This window comes from Protomyctophum bolini (genome assembly GCF_963924005.1).
Source record: "Protomyctophum bolini genome assembly, chromosome: 6".
NCBI lineage: Eukaryota > Metazoa > Chordata > Actinopteri > Myctophiformes > Myctophidae > Protomyctophum > Protomyctophum bolini.
Window position 1 is genome coordinate 26,421,157 of NC_137867.1, and position 17,393 is coordinate 26,438,549.

Consider the following 17,393-nt stretch of genomic DNA (forward strand, 5'->3'; position numbering starts at 1 on the left):
GCAACATATGGTGAAGTATTGTAGTGCAGGTGATTGCAACACCATAGTGCAACATATGGTGAAGTATTGTAGTGCAGGTGATTGCAACAACCACTGATGAAAAATAAAAACGGGACAAATTCTGCCAATAATCATAATTATTTGAGACACATCCAAGTTTTTGCGGGGTCAAACAATCATGTGATGTTGATTCCCTTCCCCTATTCGCTCATAGTAGGATATACCGGTATATGACTTATGCATAGTGAGATGAATTGGCTTAAGAATGCAAAGAAAATAAGAATCAAGGCTTCATGGCGTGTGTAATTGATAGAAACAAAGTAATTTTTGAGGTATCCTTTAATAAGGATAATGATTTTAGGTAATGATTTTTGTCCCCTAAATACCTGTGTTCACTGTTCATGCACACATTTCGTCTGTGCTTTAATTGTTTTGCTAAAGTTAATATCAAAAGACATACCGGTACGTACAATGAGGTAGAAGTCATCCTGTGTGCATGTGTGTGTGTGTGTGTGCACTGTATGTGTGCATGCGTGCACACATGTGTTTACATGTGTGTGTTATGTCTGTGTTCTCCCCCGTATAGGTGCCTGTATCGTGCGAGATGCCACAGGGGACCATAATGACACGGTGACTGACACAGTGAACTGTACTGACGCTGCCTGCACTCTGGGATATGACTTCTCCATCTGCAAGGAGGGAGGCTGCCAGTACGGGCTGATGAATGACTTCCAGGTAGGACTACAGTAATATAACTTCCTACACCTTTGCCTAAGTGCTAAGTAAGCTAGAGTTGACTTAAGGAACAATGGGCCTCATTCACTAAGCTGTTTGTAAATAGTGTGTAAATAAAGCGTGTACATTTATATGAGTATGCACAGAGAAAAGGAAGGAAAATGTCAGAGTTTTTGTTCGATTCCGACTTGTTTTATTAATATTGTCTGAGTGAATCACGCTAAACTGTCTTGCAAGCATCGCCTGTCACTTAGAGACTAGCCTGAAACAATCAAATTAACTAGGAGTGTAAACAACACCTCAGAATTTCTCAGCTGCACCAGATAGACAGACAGACAAGACAAGACAAGACAAGACAAGACACACTGACAGAGAGACAAGACAGAGATACACACGGCAGATGTGGGTAGTCTGATTTGAAACAAATGTCCTTGAATCACTTTGTCTTGCTCGCCCGGTCACATTGCTCAGCTGATGCATGCGTTTGTGTGTCAGAGCCGGAGAGAGAGAGAAAGCGATGAGAGAGAGACCCCGAACAGAGCCTTGGGGACGTTTTATCGTTTTTATGAACATATCTTAGATTATATGATTATATTTGACTTGCCTTGGGCAATCACACAGCAGTTAGTGTCAACCCCTGCAATGTATGTACAGTATATTAGTACATGTATGTGCGCGGCTGCGCACACACACACACACACACACACACACACACACACACACACACACACACACACACACACGTGCATGTGACTGAGTGCGTGTGTATGAGCTATTCCCAAACAAAGGGCAGCAGAGATAATAGCCTGTTGTTTGGAGTCACAAGGTTCTCGCTGGCTGGAGCCAGGAATGAATGGCAGCATTGACAACCGCACGCACACGTGCACACACACACACACACACACACACACACACACACACACACACACACACACACAATACAGTAAATTTTAGCAGAGTTTAAATGACCTGGGATTTCAAAGCAAGTGGTAGTTTGACATTGAGATAAACTATCTCAATAAAATCTATTTATTGAGGCAATACAAAACTACTGGTATTCGTCCAACATCCTTGTTTTAGCATTTCTTCAGTCAAAAGATCCTTCAAAACAAAACAACTTGTTCTTTTTAACATTTCTGACAGATATTCAAGGGTACTGTGAAATGTGTGAATAAGAGTGTGCTCAATGGCTAAAATGCAAATGTCCTAATAATAATAAAATCATGTTGTGTTTTTAGCACTAATGCACTTCCCATCCTCTAACATGTTCCAGCAAAGTCACAGACTGTTCTAGTAACAACTTATCATCAACATAATGGTATGTGGACCTGCTGCGACCACTTTACTATCTTCTCGATTACGTTTAATTTGCATTTGGAATAAAACAATACAAAAACTAAATAAAAACAATTCTGTAACTGCTGTTACTTTAATAATTCAGCTGGTTAATATTAGTAAAGTATTACTGGTGTTTGAACGATGATGGACAGTAACAAAGTATTCATTTTGGACACTTTTCACACTACATTTCAAAGACAAATATTAAGGGAAATGTGATGAATTAACCACTTAACTTCAGAATGAACCGCAAATACTGTGTGAGCTTGTAAATCTTCTATTTTCACTATTCTTTTTTTCCCAATACAGCAATGCATTGATTTAAAAAGAAAATGTCTACTTTGTAATATCCTACAATAAATGTGCCACGTCTCTGTGTGTGTGCATGTACGGTTGTAATGCACGTAACTCGAGAACCGCTTGACCCACCGAATTGAAATTCGACACACGCGTTCCACACCCCCACAGGGAGTGCAGTGCCTGGTATCGAGTCGGTCGGACCCACGGTTCTCCAGAACCACAAAAGGCTCTGCTCAGGCTCTGCCAGTGGGCCTAATAAGGCCAACTCCTTTCACCTGTGCAATTCCCAGCCTCTGCCTCAGCCAATTAAGCAACTTTCACTTGTAGTGGATAAATCTTTGAACAGGAGTATATACTTTAACTCAAGTACTGAGGTTATTCAAGTACTTTGTCCACCACCACCACTGAGTATTTAGTTTAGTTTATTTCAGTAAATTTTGTGGTAACATAATCATAAAGTAGTCAACATACTCAGCATGATTTACTGACTGGCTCAGTGTCCTCTTATAGACATGGTTGCATGGCTTACAGAAGGATGTCTACTTGTCTCTTTATCTCTTGTTTGTCTTCCTAACTTGCCGTCTTTCTATTCATGGCCATGTGTGCATGTCTATATATACACAATCTATGCACACATGCATGCAAGTGTGTGTGCTTGTACATGACATTTCCCTGCACGATGCTTGCTAAAATGCCTGCTAAACTCTGTTGCTAACTCCGCCTGGTATGCGTCTTTGTGCATGTTTTGTATTGTATGTGCATTGTATTGTATGTGTCTATCTGGCCAGGTAATGAGTCTGGTATCGGGGTTTGGTCCCCTCATCACAGCAGGGATCTTCTCAGCTACTCTCTCCTCTGCCCTGGCCTCTCTGGTCAGCGCTCCCAAAGTCTTCCAGGTAGAACACCTATAGCAGCATTAGTTTCATTGTTATATACATTTTCAGACTCTAAAATCATTATTTTGAAAATATATTTTTCCAACAGTCAAACTCACGTTTTTATGACCTTGTTTAACATAGCAAATTGAATGAATGAACGCTGCTGTCATTCTAGGCTCTGTGTAAGGACAACATCTACCCTGGACTGGGCATGTTTGCAAAGGGTTATGGTAAAAACAATGAGCCTCTCCGAGGTTACGTCCTGACCTTCTGCATTGGCCTCGCCTTTATTCTGATTGGTAGGTACATGGCCTTCTCCGTCCAAACACAAATGTGACAGTTGTTGTTGAATAACGTTTGTTTTACTTGTCAATGTGTGAAAAAGTACTGTTGTTTTTTCTTTCTGTCAGGGGATTTGAACATCATTGCTCCTATCATCTCTAACTTCTTCCTGGCCTCGTATGCTCTCATCAACTTCTCTGTGTTCCACGCCTCTCTGGCAAACTCCCCAGGTACAGTGCACACATTTCTACCTGGTATCTATGACCATTAGTACCATATATACAGCAAAATAGAGTGGTGGCCACAGTAGAAGTCAGTTATGGACAAAGTACTCAACCACAGTACTTGAGTCAAAATGTGCGATTGTGCGTGGATACTATTGTTCAAGTATTACCCAACTACAAGTAAAAGTTGCTCTGTCAGATTTGTACTCGAGTTAATGTACTGGAGTATTTGCTTTGCTATTATTCACAAATGCATGCTTTTAAAAAAAATAAGAATTTGCTGTAGTCATTTCACCCCACGATTTTGTGGAAATAAAAAAACAATACTACAGAAGATTGCAGATCTACAAACTACACAACTAGTGACTTTCACTACAGTATATAGTATATTGCGTTTAAGTGGTTAATCCATAATGAGTTTTCCCCCCTCCTAGATATGTACTGGAGTCAACAGTACAATATTTGTCTCAAGTACAGTAAAGTACAGACACGGGGGCACGGTGCACAGTGGGTAGTGCTGTCGCCTCACAACTAGAAGGTCCTGGGTTCGATTCCCGCTGTGGGCATGTTCTCTCCTCCGTGTCATCAGTGCCCATACCCGAGGTGGGGAAAGCGAAAGGGCCCTTCTGTGTGAAGTTTGCATCTCCCCGTGTCCCCTCATAAAAAACATGCAATAAACTACCTCCACCTGGCCAGCCGGAGTGCCTGATGGAAGGGAAAGGAGCTGGTCGGAATAAGCTTAGGTGGTCTTTACGCGAGAATGGTGTTCATAGAAAACGGCAAAATAAAGTATCGTTTTCTGAAGAGAACGGTGTTTTCAGGAGGTGAAAACGCAACAAAGTGAAACCACCTTCCAGAGTGGAAATCTTTGAGAATGCCGTTTTATCCCTTCTCCATGTAAACAGGCAAAACAGTGAATCCGCAAAACTTATGACATCATGGCTCACGTTGGCTCACAGCGCATATGTTTATTACATTGATGCAGAGCCATATATGAGTTCCTGAACAAGCCTCCCTACAAAGCGCTGCTCATCAGCGATGGTGAATGTAAAACCATGATGTAAATAAAATGCCTTGCGATAGGCGGCAGTAGCGTTTATGTAGCCTAATGTATTATAAAATATATATCCATCCCGTGGCGCGCTCTGCCTGCATGCTCTGGGCTGTCTGTCAGCTTGTCTCTCACCTCAATGCGAAAGCAGGCAGCGAGCGACAGCCTATTGGTACTCTAAACATCGGGACACAGAGACATAGTCACATAGGTTGGGACATATAGGGACAAAGCTGTCCCTTGGAGTGGTTGCACCACTCAAAAAAAAGGTCAAGTACAGGCACTCAAAAGATTTGAGTACTGTACCGTCCCACTGAACTGCATATTGTCTACTGTTCTTTCACCACAGGGTGGCGACCTAGCTTCAAGTATTACAACAAGTGGGTGTCATTGGCCGGGGCTGTCCTGTGCTGTGTGACGATGTTTGTGATTACCTGGTGGGCAGCTCTGGTCACCATGCTCATTGTCCTGGCTCTGTACATCTATGTCGGCTACAAGAAACCTGGTAAACACCTCTCCACAGTCAGAGTGCCCCACACACACGCACCCACCCACCCACGCACACACCCACGCATGCACGCACTCCAATAAGATCCTCCTATAACTCACATTTTTCTGCATACCAGCAAATAGGTAGCACACAGTTTGCAATGTATTTTCTACCTGTTGTGTGTCCTTCTACTGTACATCCCTGAATTGGGATTATCCATCTTATTGAATTGAAATGTCTTATTGTATTGTTTTTTTGTATCACAGATGTGAACTGGGGTTCATCTACTCAAGCTCTGATCTATAACCAGGCTCTGACCCACTGTCTGCACCTCACTGGAGTAGAGGACCATATTAAAAACTTCAGGTATGGTTTAATTCTGGCTTTATTATGTTTGCTCACCCAGCCAATTCCTGTCAGTATCTGAGTGGAACAACATAACATAATGACAATGATTATCTCAAAAAGAAAAACTAAAACTAAGATAATTGTTTATCTAACCAAAGGGTTCCTATCCTGTCATGCTACATTATGGTGCATTTATATAGCTTTAAAATGTGCATTACATTCACCCATACACAACCACACACATGGTGGAGGAAACCATGCAAGCCACCAGCCTACGCATCAGGATTAGTTAGGAGTTAAGTGTCTCAAGGACACTCCGACACTAACCCAGGTGGAACAGAGGATCGAACCAGGAACCTTCCGTTCCCAAGCGGATGCTTAATCTCCTGAGCCACTGCCTCCCAGTGCGCCCACAGATTGTGATAATAACTATTTGTCTCTATCTTTTCGTCACTGTCTTTCAGACCCCAGTGTTTGGTGATGACAGGCTATCCTAACTCCCGCCCTGCGCTGCTTCACCTTGTTCACTCCTTCACCAAGAACATTGCTCTCATGGTCTGTGGCCACATCAGGACTGTACGTATTTGCTCATTCACACACGCACGCAGTACATCGGCTATAGCTGAGTTTATTCGTGTATGTTTCAGATGCCGTAAGTCATCTTGCTGGTACCGTTTCTCAGGTGTCCCGTAGGCCAAACTTTAAGGAGTTGGCTCAGGACCATGCTCGCTGTCAGCGCTGGCTCCATAAGAAAAGCATCAAAGCTTTCTATACTCCGGTCTTCTCAGACAACCTGAGGCACGGAGCTCAGGTCCTCTTACAGGTAACTCTCATCTCTTCAATCAGTGCATCCTTGTCATTTGTTAAGAGTTAAGGATGTGATCGGTTAGTATGCTGTTAAGAATATGATCTTTTGCTATAAGTAACAGTTAATATGAAGCTGATGCTGTGTTCCCCCAGGCATCAGGTCTGGGTCGTCTGAAGCCTAACACCCTGGTGATGGGCTTTAAAAACAACTGGAGCGATGGAGAGATGAGAGATGTAGAGATTTATGTCAACTGTATACAGTAAGGATATGATATACTATAATATACATGCTATGTGTGGTCGAGATATACATTAACACCATAAACAACAACATCTATTCCATTTTAATAAAATGTAATTTCATTATAGTGCCAAAACACAACTCAGACAGTTGTCCTTTCATATTACTGTATAGAGCAGCCAGAAACCTGTCATTCTCCCACTATCAGCAAGCATTTTTGCAACGGCTGCAACAAAATCGCCAAGGACGACTTTGACGATGATTATTTTAATTTTCAAATCTCACCATCTTGTGTAAAAACACCAGGAAATGCGGAATTGGCTTTTTCTCTGGTGTGTCCCCCCCCCCCGCTGTGTTCATGTGTCTAAAGAAGAAAAACGCCTGGCAAGGGGAGAACAGGGGACATTTGACAAAACATTTTTGTTTGATGGCTGTGTTGTGCCCCCCTCCCCCGCATCAAACAAATATATTTTGTCAAACCATGCGACTTCCATTGGAAATGCATTGGAGCGGCCATTAAACGCGGACAAGACACAAGAGAAATGTTGCATGTTGCAACAGTGTGAGGCCTAAGGCTTCAGGGTGGGCTGAAATGTGCCTTTGACCATGTTTTTTCCGCAACCGTATGTAAACATACAGTCTAATCACATCTCATGCCTGACATTGGATTAGGTTGAATGATGTTGGCATCTAATCTCTTGGATAATACTTTAGTGAGCAATTTATTTGCAACACTGGGAACTCACATTATGTATGTATGTTTGAAATAGGCATCGCAGTGTGTATTTCCTATGCTTTCTTTCAAGATGAAACACATATAGAGGACGATGTTTGAAATGTGGAATAGAAATCATTTTTGACTTGTCTTTAATGTGTGTGTTCCAGTGATGCATTTGACTTGCAGTTTGGAGTGGTCATTCTCAGGCTACAGGAGGGACTGGACATCTCTCATATCCAGGGACCAGGTACACATTCCCCATAGAACTGACTGGAAATCTATATGCAGTGGTATAAAGTAACTAAGTGCTGTACTTAAGGTATTTCTTTACTTTACTCGAGGATTTTTATACAATTGAAAACTTGTGAAATGGTACAGTCTGCATAATGAGTACTTTCTACTTTTGGTACTTTTACCCAAGTAAATGTTGAATGACTGTAGATAGCAGTAGTATTGATACTTTTACTTTTAAGTGAAATGTGTATTTTTCCACCACTGTGTATATGTGAGATATTTAAATCCCAGACCTATTATCATTATTTGTATTATTATATTATTATTATTATTTTCTGCAAACAAAATTATATGGTGAACTAAATATTCTGTATAAGTCAATGTCTGTCTGTCTGTCTCTCTCTCTCTCTGTCTCTCTCTCTCTCTCTCTCTCTCTCTCTGTTTATGCCTGTTTTTCCAGAGGAGCTATTGTTGTCCCATGAGAAGCCAGCACAGGAGGTGGTGGTGACTGTTAACCTACCTAAGGAGTCAGACACCGATTCCTGTCTCTCGAAAAACACAAGCAACCAAAGCAGCCCGCTGATAATGAAAGGTGCGAGAAACTAAACTGGAAAATATAGGGCAGGGATGGGCAACTTTGACGATGGAGAGGGCCACAATAGTCTTATATTACCGCTGTGACCGCAGGCACAATCTGCAGACGAGTGCAGTTGAGTGTATCATTAAACTAACTACAGTTCATGGTTTGTCTCCAACAGAGATCAAGTCCCCGCTGAGTCTGACAGACCAGCGCATGTTAGAGAGCAGCCAGCAGTTTAAAAAGAGACAGGGAAAAGGCACCATCGATGTCTGGTGGCTGTTTGATGACGGAGGTAAATACTGAAGCATGTGTCAACATTTTCACAACTGTATATTTCTTTTGTTTTGAAGGGGTACTGCTGCATACTGTATATTATCCCTTGCTGAATACATGGCATCTACAGTACATACTGTAACACACCGTTTCCAAACAGTGGGTCACGATCACATTATGGGTCCCCTTAGTTGTTGTTTCCTACATTTTGTTTTCAATTATTATTCAAAACCTTTTCAAAAATAATTTCCCCAAAAAGCAAAACAAATAAATATATATATATATATATATATATATATATATATATTATTATTATTATTATTATTTTTCCAGTAATTTCATGAAGAAATCAAAGAAAAGGCCCAGGCGGCTAGTGTAGCGGTCCAGGCAGCTAGTGTAGTGGTCCGGGCAACTAGGCTGCCAAGCCAGCCTGACGGCGTGTCGCGGGTTCGATCCAGACAACCTTTGCCGCGTGTCTGTCACCCCCCCATCTCGCTCCCCTTTTCTGGTCACCATACAGAAAAAGCCCAGGCAGAAAGAGCCCAAAACAATATAAAAAAAAGAATCTACGAAAAACCATGACAACAAATGAAAAACAAACAAACAAATGCTTGTAGCCTTATTTACAAGCTCACAACGTGGCATGACACGTTGTGAGCTTGTAGATCTGCTATTTCCACTAGTTTGGGTCGCGGGGAGACATCACATTATCTCACTGGAATGTTCTAGGCCTGACACTTCTAATTCCATACCTGCTGACCAATAAGAAGAAGTGGGGTGACTGCAGGATCCGTGTGTTCGTTGGTGGAAAGATCAACCGAATTGATCATGACCGCCGCACGTGAGTTACCAGTTTCATGGTTATGAACTCTTTCGGACTTACTATGATCAATAATCTTGAATGTCGTACTGTACTACCAGAGGTACCGAGTAGAGAAGAACAGGTTGTCAAGGTCATATGGGCTGACAGATGCCCCAAAAGATGACATATTTAGATTTAAGTGTTTAATAAATATTAAGTAAATATTTATAACAAATATTAGAGGTACAGTTTGTGTTCTCAAATTTTAAGTAGTATACCCCTAGGTTAATTGAACTGTCCCACCAAAATTGATGTTGGTTAAATTGACTCTATAACGTAAAGTAGCCTACAGTAGTGACGCTTTCATAGTATGTCATATTGTCATGTCATTTTTGAGTGGTGCAACTACTCCAAGGAACTGCAATGTCTGTGACCCGTGTTGGTTAACCTATGTGTTGGTTAATGAGCACCAGTATGTACCAGTAGGGGCCAGTAGGGGCGCCAGAAACAGAGAGAGAGAGACAGTGCTGCACTGTTGATAGAGAGAGAGAGAGAGAGAGAGGAGGGGGGGTTCACACGGGAGTGATTTTTATTAATTCCTGACAAGGCTTTTGGTTATCTATCATTAAATACCTTAATATGAACAGATGTGTGACACTTTGGTTGAGAGTCTATTCATTATATTTCTCTGTTTAATTAGGATGGCCTATCTGCTGAGCCGCTTCAGGATCGACTATTCCGACATCAACGTTCTGGGAGACATCAACACCAAACCCAAGAAACACAAGTACAGAAGAGTATTCAATATCATGTGCCCGGCACAATATCCCCTGACAATTATTCAACCAAGATACAGCCTTGCCAAGAATTCTTGATTGAATGTTAAATCGGTCAATATTTCTCAATTGTTGCGTCCTGCACGGTCTATGAGATTACTTAAATCACAAAAAGGTGGGCATAATAAGCTTCGGCTTCAGCCCTTTCCTTTTCGGTCAATTGTATGTAATAATGCTGGGATAAACCATGACCGAGACAAATAAACTAAACTAAAAACTAAACTAAACTAGACAAAATATCCCCAGAAAAGTATTTAACCAAAAGACGGGCTTGCCAGAATCTTTGTTTAGATTTTAAATCTAGAAAATATCCATCCAATGGGCTACCTAAGATAATGTGACCGAGCAATCGGTAATGCTAAGAGCAGACAGAATTTTAGTTTATTTAACTAGATTATGGACATGCCAAGATTCTAGCCAAATACAGTAAAATTCAATATCGCTCCCCGCAACTTCACTGCAGTCAGGTCACCAAGAGGAACTAATTGGAGAGAGCTAAGCTATGTCCGTCGTCCGGCTAAAGGGGACAAACAATTATACAGCAGTATTTCAATGTTGACTACAATCTGACAAACCAAATAAATATGGGATTGCGTCCCTTAATGGTTAAAACATTTCAGCTGACAATCCTTTTTCCTAAAGATAAACATTCAGCTGATGCTTAAGCAAATTATATCAGTGTTTTCTGGGGAAGCTTTCAACAGAGTCAACAATTCGCAACATTTTTAAATAAAAATACATTCAAGTCATTTATGTTGGGATATGGGCAACATTTCAATAACGGTGCATCCCTAGTTTTGGAATAAAGAGGCATAGCTTTTTTTCAAATTCAGTGTTTATAAGCCATTTTTCAGAATGGACAAAATTATTATAATTATTTATTACAGAATAAGATCATATCGACATTTGTTATATCATTTATCGGCCATAAGAGCAATAATTATATTGGATATCGATATCGGCCAAAATGTCTCATCGGTACATCCCTAGTACTCACAAAACATGCTTTATTAGTTCAGTGCAATGATGTTCTCCATCATGTCTCCAGTAAACTGACCTTTAAGGAGCTGATTGAGCCACACAGGTGTTCTCCATCATGTCTCCAGTAAACTGACCTTTAAGGAGCTGATTGAGCCATACAGGTGTTCTCCATCATGTCTCCAGTAAACTGACCTTTAAGGAGCTGATTGAGCCATACAGGTGTTCTCCATCATGTCTCCAGTAAACTGACCTTTAAGGAGCTGATTGAGCCACACAGGTGTTCTCCATCATGTCTCCAGTAAACTGACCTACTGTATAAGGAGCTGATTGAGCCATACAGGTGTTCTCCATCATGTCTCCAGTAAACTGACCTTTAAGGAGCTGATTGAGCCATACAGGTGTTCTCCATCATGTCTCCAGTAAACTGACCTTTAAGGAGCTGATTGAGCCACACAGGTGTTCTCCATCATGTCTCCAGTAAACTGACCTACTGTATAAGGAGCTGATTGAGCCATACAGGTGTTCTCCATCATGTCTCCAGTAAACTGACCTTTAAGGAGCTGATTGAGCCATACAGGTGTTCTCCATCATGTCTCCAGTAAACTGACCTTTAAGGAGCTGATTGAGCCATACAGGCTGATGTTCTCCATCATGTCTCCAGTAAACTGACCTTTAAGGAGCTGATTGAGCCATACAGGCTGAAGGAAGATGATATGGAGCAGGAAGCAGCAGAGAGACTGAAAGCCATGGAGCCATGGAGGATCACTGACAATGAGTTGGAATTGTACAAAGCTAAGGTAAAACATTCTGCTATATCTTTGCTTCATTGGCTTAAATAATACTCAATCGTACAATGGTGTCACATGACAAGAAAATAATAGCAGATCTACAAGATCTATGACCTTGTCGACTGGCTATTCTGTATACTCGGCATGAAACAATGTCGTGTGATGGATTAGAAATCTGGCTAAAGATTGGTTCACAGTTTCCATGGCTTGCCATCTCCCACAGAGGTGTATTTCAACATAAATAAAAATAAGAATGATAAAATAAAATATGGTAAATATAACTACTCTACTGACTGAGCTACACTGAGACAATAAGTTACTACATTTACAGTAACATCATTCAGTGTTTGGGTAAGAAGTGTGTGTCCTCATTTTGGGCATGTCATTATCCATTTCTACAGTGTTCGATGGTCATGTTTTCACGTACAAACTTCTCTTCAACTGGAATTTCAGATAATGGTCCATACATTGTGTGTAGAACGTTTCACGCAAATTGCTCAAACAACCAGGCAGAAAATCAGGTATAAGCATTCTTCAAAGAGCTCAAAATGGCGGAAAATCGGAGGGCGGAGCTTACTTTTCAAAGTGACAGATGTGTTCCCCATGAGTCAAGGAACATGTGGAAACAAGTGTTGAATGTGAACTTTGGCCAAACGAGGCATGAGTAATGTCTGTTCATTTAAAAAAATGTATATAGCGCCCCCCTTTGGCCAATTGGAGTAAGACTGGTTTCAGTGCTATTTGGCATGACCCTCTACCATACCGTAAAATGTCATATGACGCTGCGTGTCTTTATTAGGGGCAGAAGAAGAATTTTCACAAAACAGTAATTTCCATTGGCTCATTGTCTGTATAGGTCCAAAGTTCACGTGTAGACGTTTTTGTGCATTTTGATCAAAGATCCTGGGAGGAGATACATTGAACTGTTTTTCATATAATTCAAAATGGCGGGTGATCTAAAGGTCAGAGGTCAAAAGTCAGAACACGAAAGTTGTTCGGCATGAGGAGACACATATGTGTATCAAAGTGTCATTGCCAACGGTCAAATCAAACGGTTCATGAGCTATGCACGTTCAAAGTTTGCATTCTCAATTCAGTGGGATACATTTAAGAAAGGTGTCAGGAGGCGTCACGTGGCACATAAATACAGACTGACAGATATTTACATTTCATAGCACAATTCTGGAGATATAAGGCAGCCACTGGTAATTAACAACAACAGGATCTGTCGAGGTGACTCTGTAACTGACAGTGTAGCCTTAGCCTACTACAAATGGAACCAAAATACCCTTTTATAACAATAAACTCTGATGGTGTAACCGAGGCTCTAAATCAAGAGCCTGATATGGTCTGGGAAATACAGCCGAGAGGTCCCACCTTAGTTTAGTAGTAAGGGATAGAAATGGGAGCTCTTAAGGCAGGTGGGGTTCAATAGTCAAAGGTGAGTAAGTCACAACTAAAGTTCCAAGCTTAATTCTACCCGTAAACCTGCTAGGCGTTATATTTATAATATCGTCATCACCTCTGACACCACGGTTGTGATGTCGGAGCGACACTTCGTTCCTTCGTAACAGATGGAAATACAAATGGACTGTTATGGGTCCATTTGGTTGTATTTGTGCACTCTCAGGTAGCACATTCTCCACGCCATTATATGTCGCACCTCACATACAGCTGTCGGTTGTATTGGCTTATTGGCGGTAGGTACAAAGAACATCTCTCATGTGTCAAAATTGCGGGGGTCCTTGGATCGGCGGGTCCAAGGTCCAAGCACCCACCTCCGCACCTGCGGAGGTACGGAGGTGGGTGCAGGGGTCCGCGGTAGTCTGCGTGGGGGTCCAAATGTGTTACTGTTAAATCAGCGGGTGTGCTCCGGTGTGCTCTGCTTTGCTGCACTGAGGCATCATGGCATCACCGCTCGAAATCGACCTTTTCGACTATGGCATTAAAAGCGTGTGGTTGCGTCCCTCCCTCTATGGGTTGCATAGAAAGGCAGCCAATCAGAACTACAGAACTATGCGTCAGTATGACTAACATGTCAAAGTTTTCATGGGTATTCATAGACCAGTGCTTTTCAAACTACTGGTAAAAAATGTCCATTGCAATTTGCAACCAACCATTGTTTCTGGTTGACCACTAAAACTCTCTTTACACATGATCCTCCTTGGGAATCTTCAGTCCAATCGTCAGATCAGACTGAATGAGCTGTTGAAGGAACATTCCGCCACTGCCAAACTCATCGTTATGTAAGGCTCTTGCATTCAACTTTATCAAAATTTTAAATACTATAAGAACTCAAGTAAAGAAAGTTATTACGATGACTCACTTAATATATATTTTTGTATTTTCTGCTCTGTCTGTCTACCCACCCACCCACCCATAAAGGAGTATGCCATTGGCCAGGAAGGGAACTGTGTCTAGCGCCCTCTACATGTGTTGGTTGGAAACACTATCAAAGGACCTGCCTCCAATGCTACTGGTCAGAGGCAACCATCAGAGTGTCCTCACGTTCTACTCCTAACATACTGTACATGTACAGGAGTGTATGCAGAAACAACCTACTTACTAGTATGGTATATATGTAGTGTGTGTATGTATACAGTTGGAGAGAACAAAACAGCCCATTTTAATTTAATTTTCAATGTTTTTTCAGGAATGACCCAAATTCACTGTACTTCAAAGACATAAACTCCCTTTTTAGACAGCAAGAACAAGCAGGCTCATTGTGGAAAATCTAACGTTCTCATGTTCTCTGAACAGTGAAGAGAGTAGAATGTACAAGCTCCATTTTCGTCGCCGCCGTTACCCGCGACGCAGCCCGCAAGTCAGCCTACACCGCTATTTGCGCCTAGAGTGGTCATAGGCGTGTTGGCACGCTTTCCCCTAAATTGCTATTTTGGTCACACACATTTGGGAAGGCGCATAGTGGAGTTTAAAAGCACCCGTAACCCGAGTTGTGACTCAATGATTGCAGCACAAGTGAGACTTCAAGGCAAGCAACGCATCACTCTTCCATGGGAGTCTGGGACAGCTGATGAAGTGTCACTGTGTCAGTTTCAGGCTACATCAGAGATCTTTGAAACCCCTTAAGGCAATATGCAGCCCGTGATCCTTATACCAGGCTACTAGGCTTCGGTACATCCCTCTACCGGAACTAATTTTGAAGTCAGTTCTTGTCACACACTTATTTGATGTCTTCTGTTGTTGATTTTGTTTGTTTGTTTCACCTTTATTTTGTTACTGCTAGTTTTCTTTTATCTATTTATCCCTGCTCTTTTATTCTGTGAAGAACTATGAAAAAGGGCATTGAAAAGTGCTATGAAAATAAATAATGTATAATAAAAATAATAATAATTATTATTATTATTGAGAGTTGGGAAACCCACACACTGTCAAACATAGAAAATGGTAATCCAAACGTATAAGAGATAATATATATATAATTTCACTAGCTGAGATTTAAATGACTAGAGTGGTTGGTGCCCATTGGGCACTGGCCTACTTGGAACATAATGGAGATCTTTGTCAGGCATGCCCAAATATGGAGTCTATGCAGACGTCAGAATGATGTCAGAATAGGCCAGCTCCATATATGGACCAGGGGCAGAGGCCTTTTTGGGGCAGTTCTGGACAACCGTGGGTCTGACCGACTCGACACCGGGCACGGCACTCCCTGTGGGGGTATGGATTGCGTGTGTCGATTGTGAAGTCGGTTGGTCAAATAGTTCTTGAGTTACGTGTATTACAACCGTACACACACACGCACACACACACACACACACACACACACACACACACACACACACACACACACACACAGAGACCTGGCACATTTATAGTAGGATATTGACAATGTTCACCTTATATGAGAATTTGTTTGTATCTCATCTTAACGCATTTCATTTTTTTATGTCTGGGTTTCCTAGAAAATTCAACAGAATCTGATGTTTTGGGCTGGTTAGACCATTTACTGTGTATAGACTGGTTCAGAGCTCTGAGAAGACCAGATCAATGCAACTGCAGTAGTTAAAATTTAAAAAGATTAATAAAAAACAAGTCTTGTCTGAATCCAGCCACTCTAGTCAACACATTAAACCTATATTTTCTACAGTACAGAGGTTGTGAATATTTGACTGTTTGGTTAGTGCATCATTGATCTTCTTGTACAGTATGTTAAAATGTTTTGTTGAAATGTATACAAAAAAATCTGTGATTATGCTGCAGGTATCGTGTCTGTGATTATCATGAGCAGGGGATTTGAGCAGGGGATTAGAAGGTTGTAAGCTGTTTTTTAAAACTTGAGCATTGGGTAAAGAGTAAATAACTATTGCATTAATAATTCTTGTCAAGTTGTCCCTGAATTAAACCCTCAACTTCTGGCAGTTAAACTAGAGCTACACCCTGAGGTGCAACTGAGGTAGAAGCAAAAATAGTAATTACATTGGTAGAGGTGAATGAAGTGAAACTGATCGTTCATGACTTATTTTCCAAGATGCCTTTTTATTTAAGCCATTTTATTTAACAGATTAATAGAACAAATAAACATTTAATTTATATAACGATTGTATTTGTGTGAATGACAAATTTGATTATCTGAGTTTGTTTTCTTGTCAAATTGTCATAATTTAGGTTTCAAATTCTGTGTGGTGTTCAGATAAGTGCAATTTAAAAAGGCATTTTTTTTAAATGGATTAAAGGAGCAATGTATGCTTCTTTCAATATCTGCCATAACATTTTTTTACATGCTTTTATTAAAATATTAACGGAAACTAAACTGTGTTTTCATTTAACGAACTTTTGTAGCTTGATAGCTAGACAATGTCATATCATCAAAGCACAATAAAATAGATTGACTGAGTGAATACTTTATTAACAGTGATCCAGGCACCGTGGCTGGTAATACAGCATGACAATGTGTTGCGGGTTGGAGTCCCGATCCCGACAAAATTTACGGTGTCTTCCCCCCCATCTCTCTCCCAGTTTCCTGTCTACCTACTATACATCTATCAATAAAGGCAAAAAGCCCAAAAATATATTTAAATTTGTATATATATATATATATATATATATATATATATATATATACACCACACACACAAATGTGATATTGCGCAATAATTAAGTATAATTATATATGATATAGTAATATAGTTTATGGCATTATCAATTGCCATTCAATTTCAATGTGATATATATAACATATTCTATCAAATTAAAGTTACACTAGGCATGGTTGTGAGACCGAAACGTCGTTACTCAGCTGAATAAACTGCTTCCATTTAAATGAAGACAGTGTGCGCCTGTGCGGGATCCCCTTTTGTCTCATTGTTCGCCCTGGTTGCCTGCACCTGTCCCTGTAGATGTGCAGAAGGACTTTTTTCTACAAGTGTGCCAGGTATAACATTGTAGCTAGCTACACTGTTAACCTTCCATGCACTGAATGAAGACTGCTTTATTTTTCCCTTGTAAATACCAGTCCATATCCAT

At 40.9% G+C, this 17,393-nt stretch overlaps 1 protein-coding gene across 1 annotated transcript in view; it reads left to right on the top strand.

Annotated features, from left to right (window-relative positions):
• LOC308316413 (solute carrier family 12 member 2) overlaps window positions 1-16,669 on the top strand; it is a 33,674-nt gene extending 17,005 nt beyond the window's left edge. The window contains exons 10-26 of the mRNA XM_080765037.1: window positions 587-735; window positions 3,162-3,269; window positions 3,427-3,550; window positions 3,662-3,763; window positions 5,158-5,313; window positions 5,565-5,664; window positions 6,111-6,222; window positions 6,329-6,469; window positions 6,607-6,713; window positions 7,580-7,659; window positions 8,107-8,238; window positions 8,405-8,518; window positions 9,229-9,340; window positions 10,002-10,088; window positions 11,780-11,915; window positions 14,085-14,152; window positions 14,292-16,669. Of these exons, the coding sequence (XP_080621163.1) occupies window positions 587-735; window positions 3,162-3,269; window positions 3,427-3,550; window positions 3,662-3,763; window positions 5,158-5,313; window positions 5,565-5,664; window positions 6,111-6,222; window positions 6,329-6,469; window positions 6,607-6,713; window positions 7,580-7,659; window positions 8,107-8,238; window positions 8,405-8,518; window positions 9,229-9,340; window positions 10,002-10,088; window positions 11,780-11,915; window positions 14,085-14,152; window positions 14,292-14,427 (1,964 nt within the window). The 3' untranslated portion in view covers window positions 14,428-16,669. The remainder of the gene's footprint in view (window positions 1-586; window positions 736-3,161; window positions 3,270-3,426; window positions 3,551-3,661; window positions 3,764-5,157; window positions 5,314-5,564; window positions 5,665-6,110; window positions 6,223-6,328; window positions 6,470-6,606; window positions 6,714-7,579; window positions 7,660-8,106; window positions 8,239-8,404; window positions 8,519-9,228; window positions 9,341-10,001; window positions 10,089-11,779; window positions 11,916-14,084; window positions 14,153-14,291) is intronic.
• Window positions 16,670-17,393: the final 724 nt, after the last annotated feature.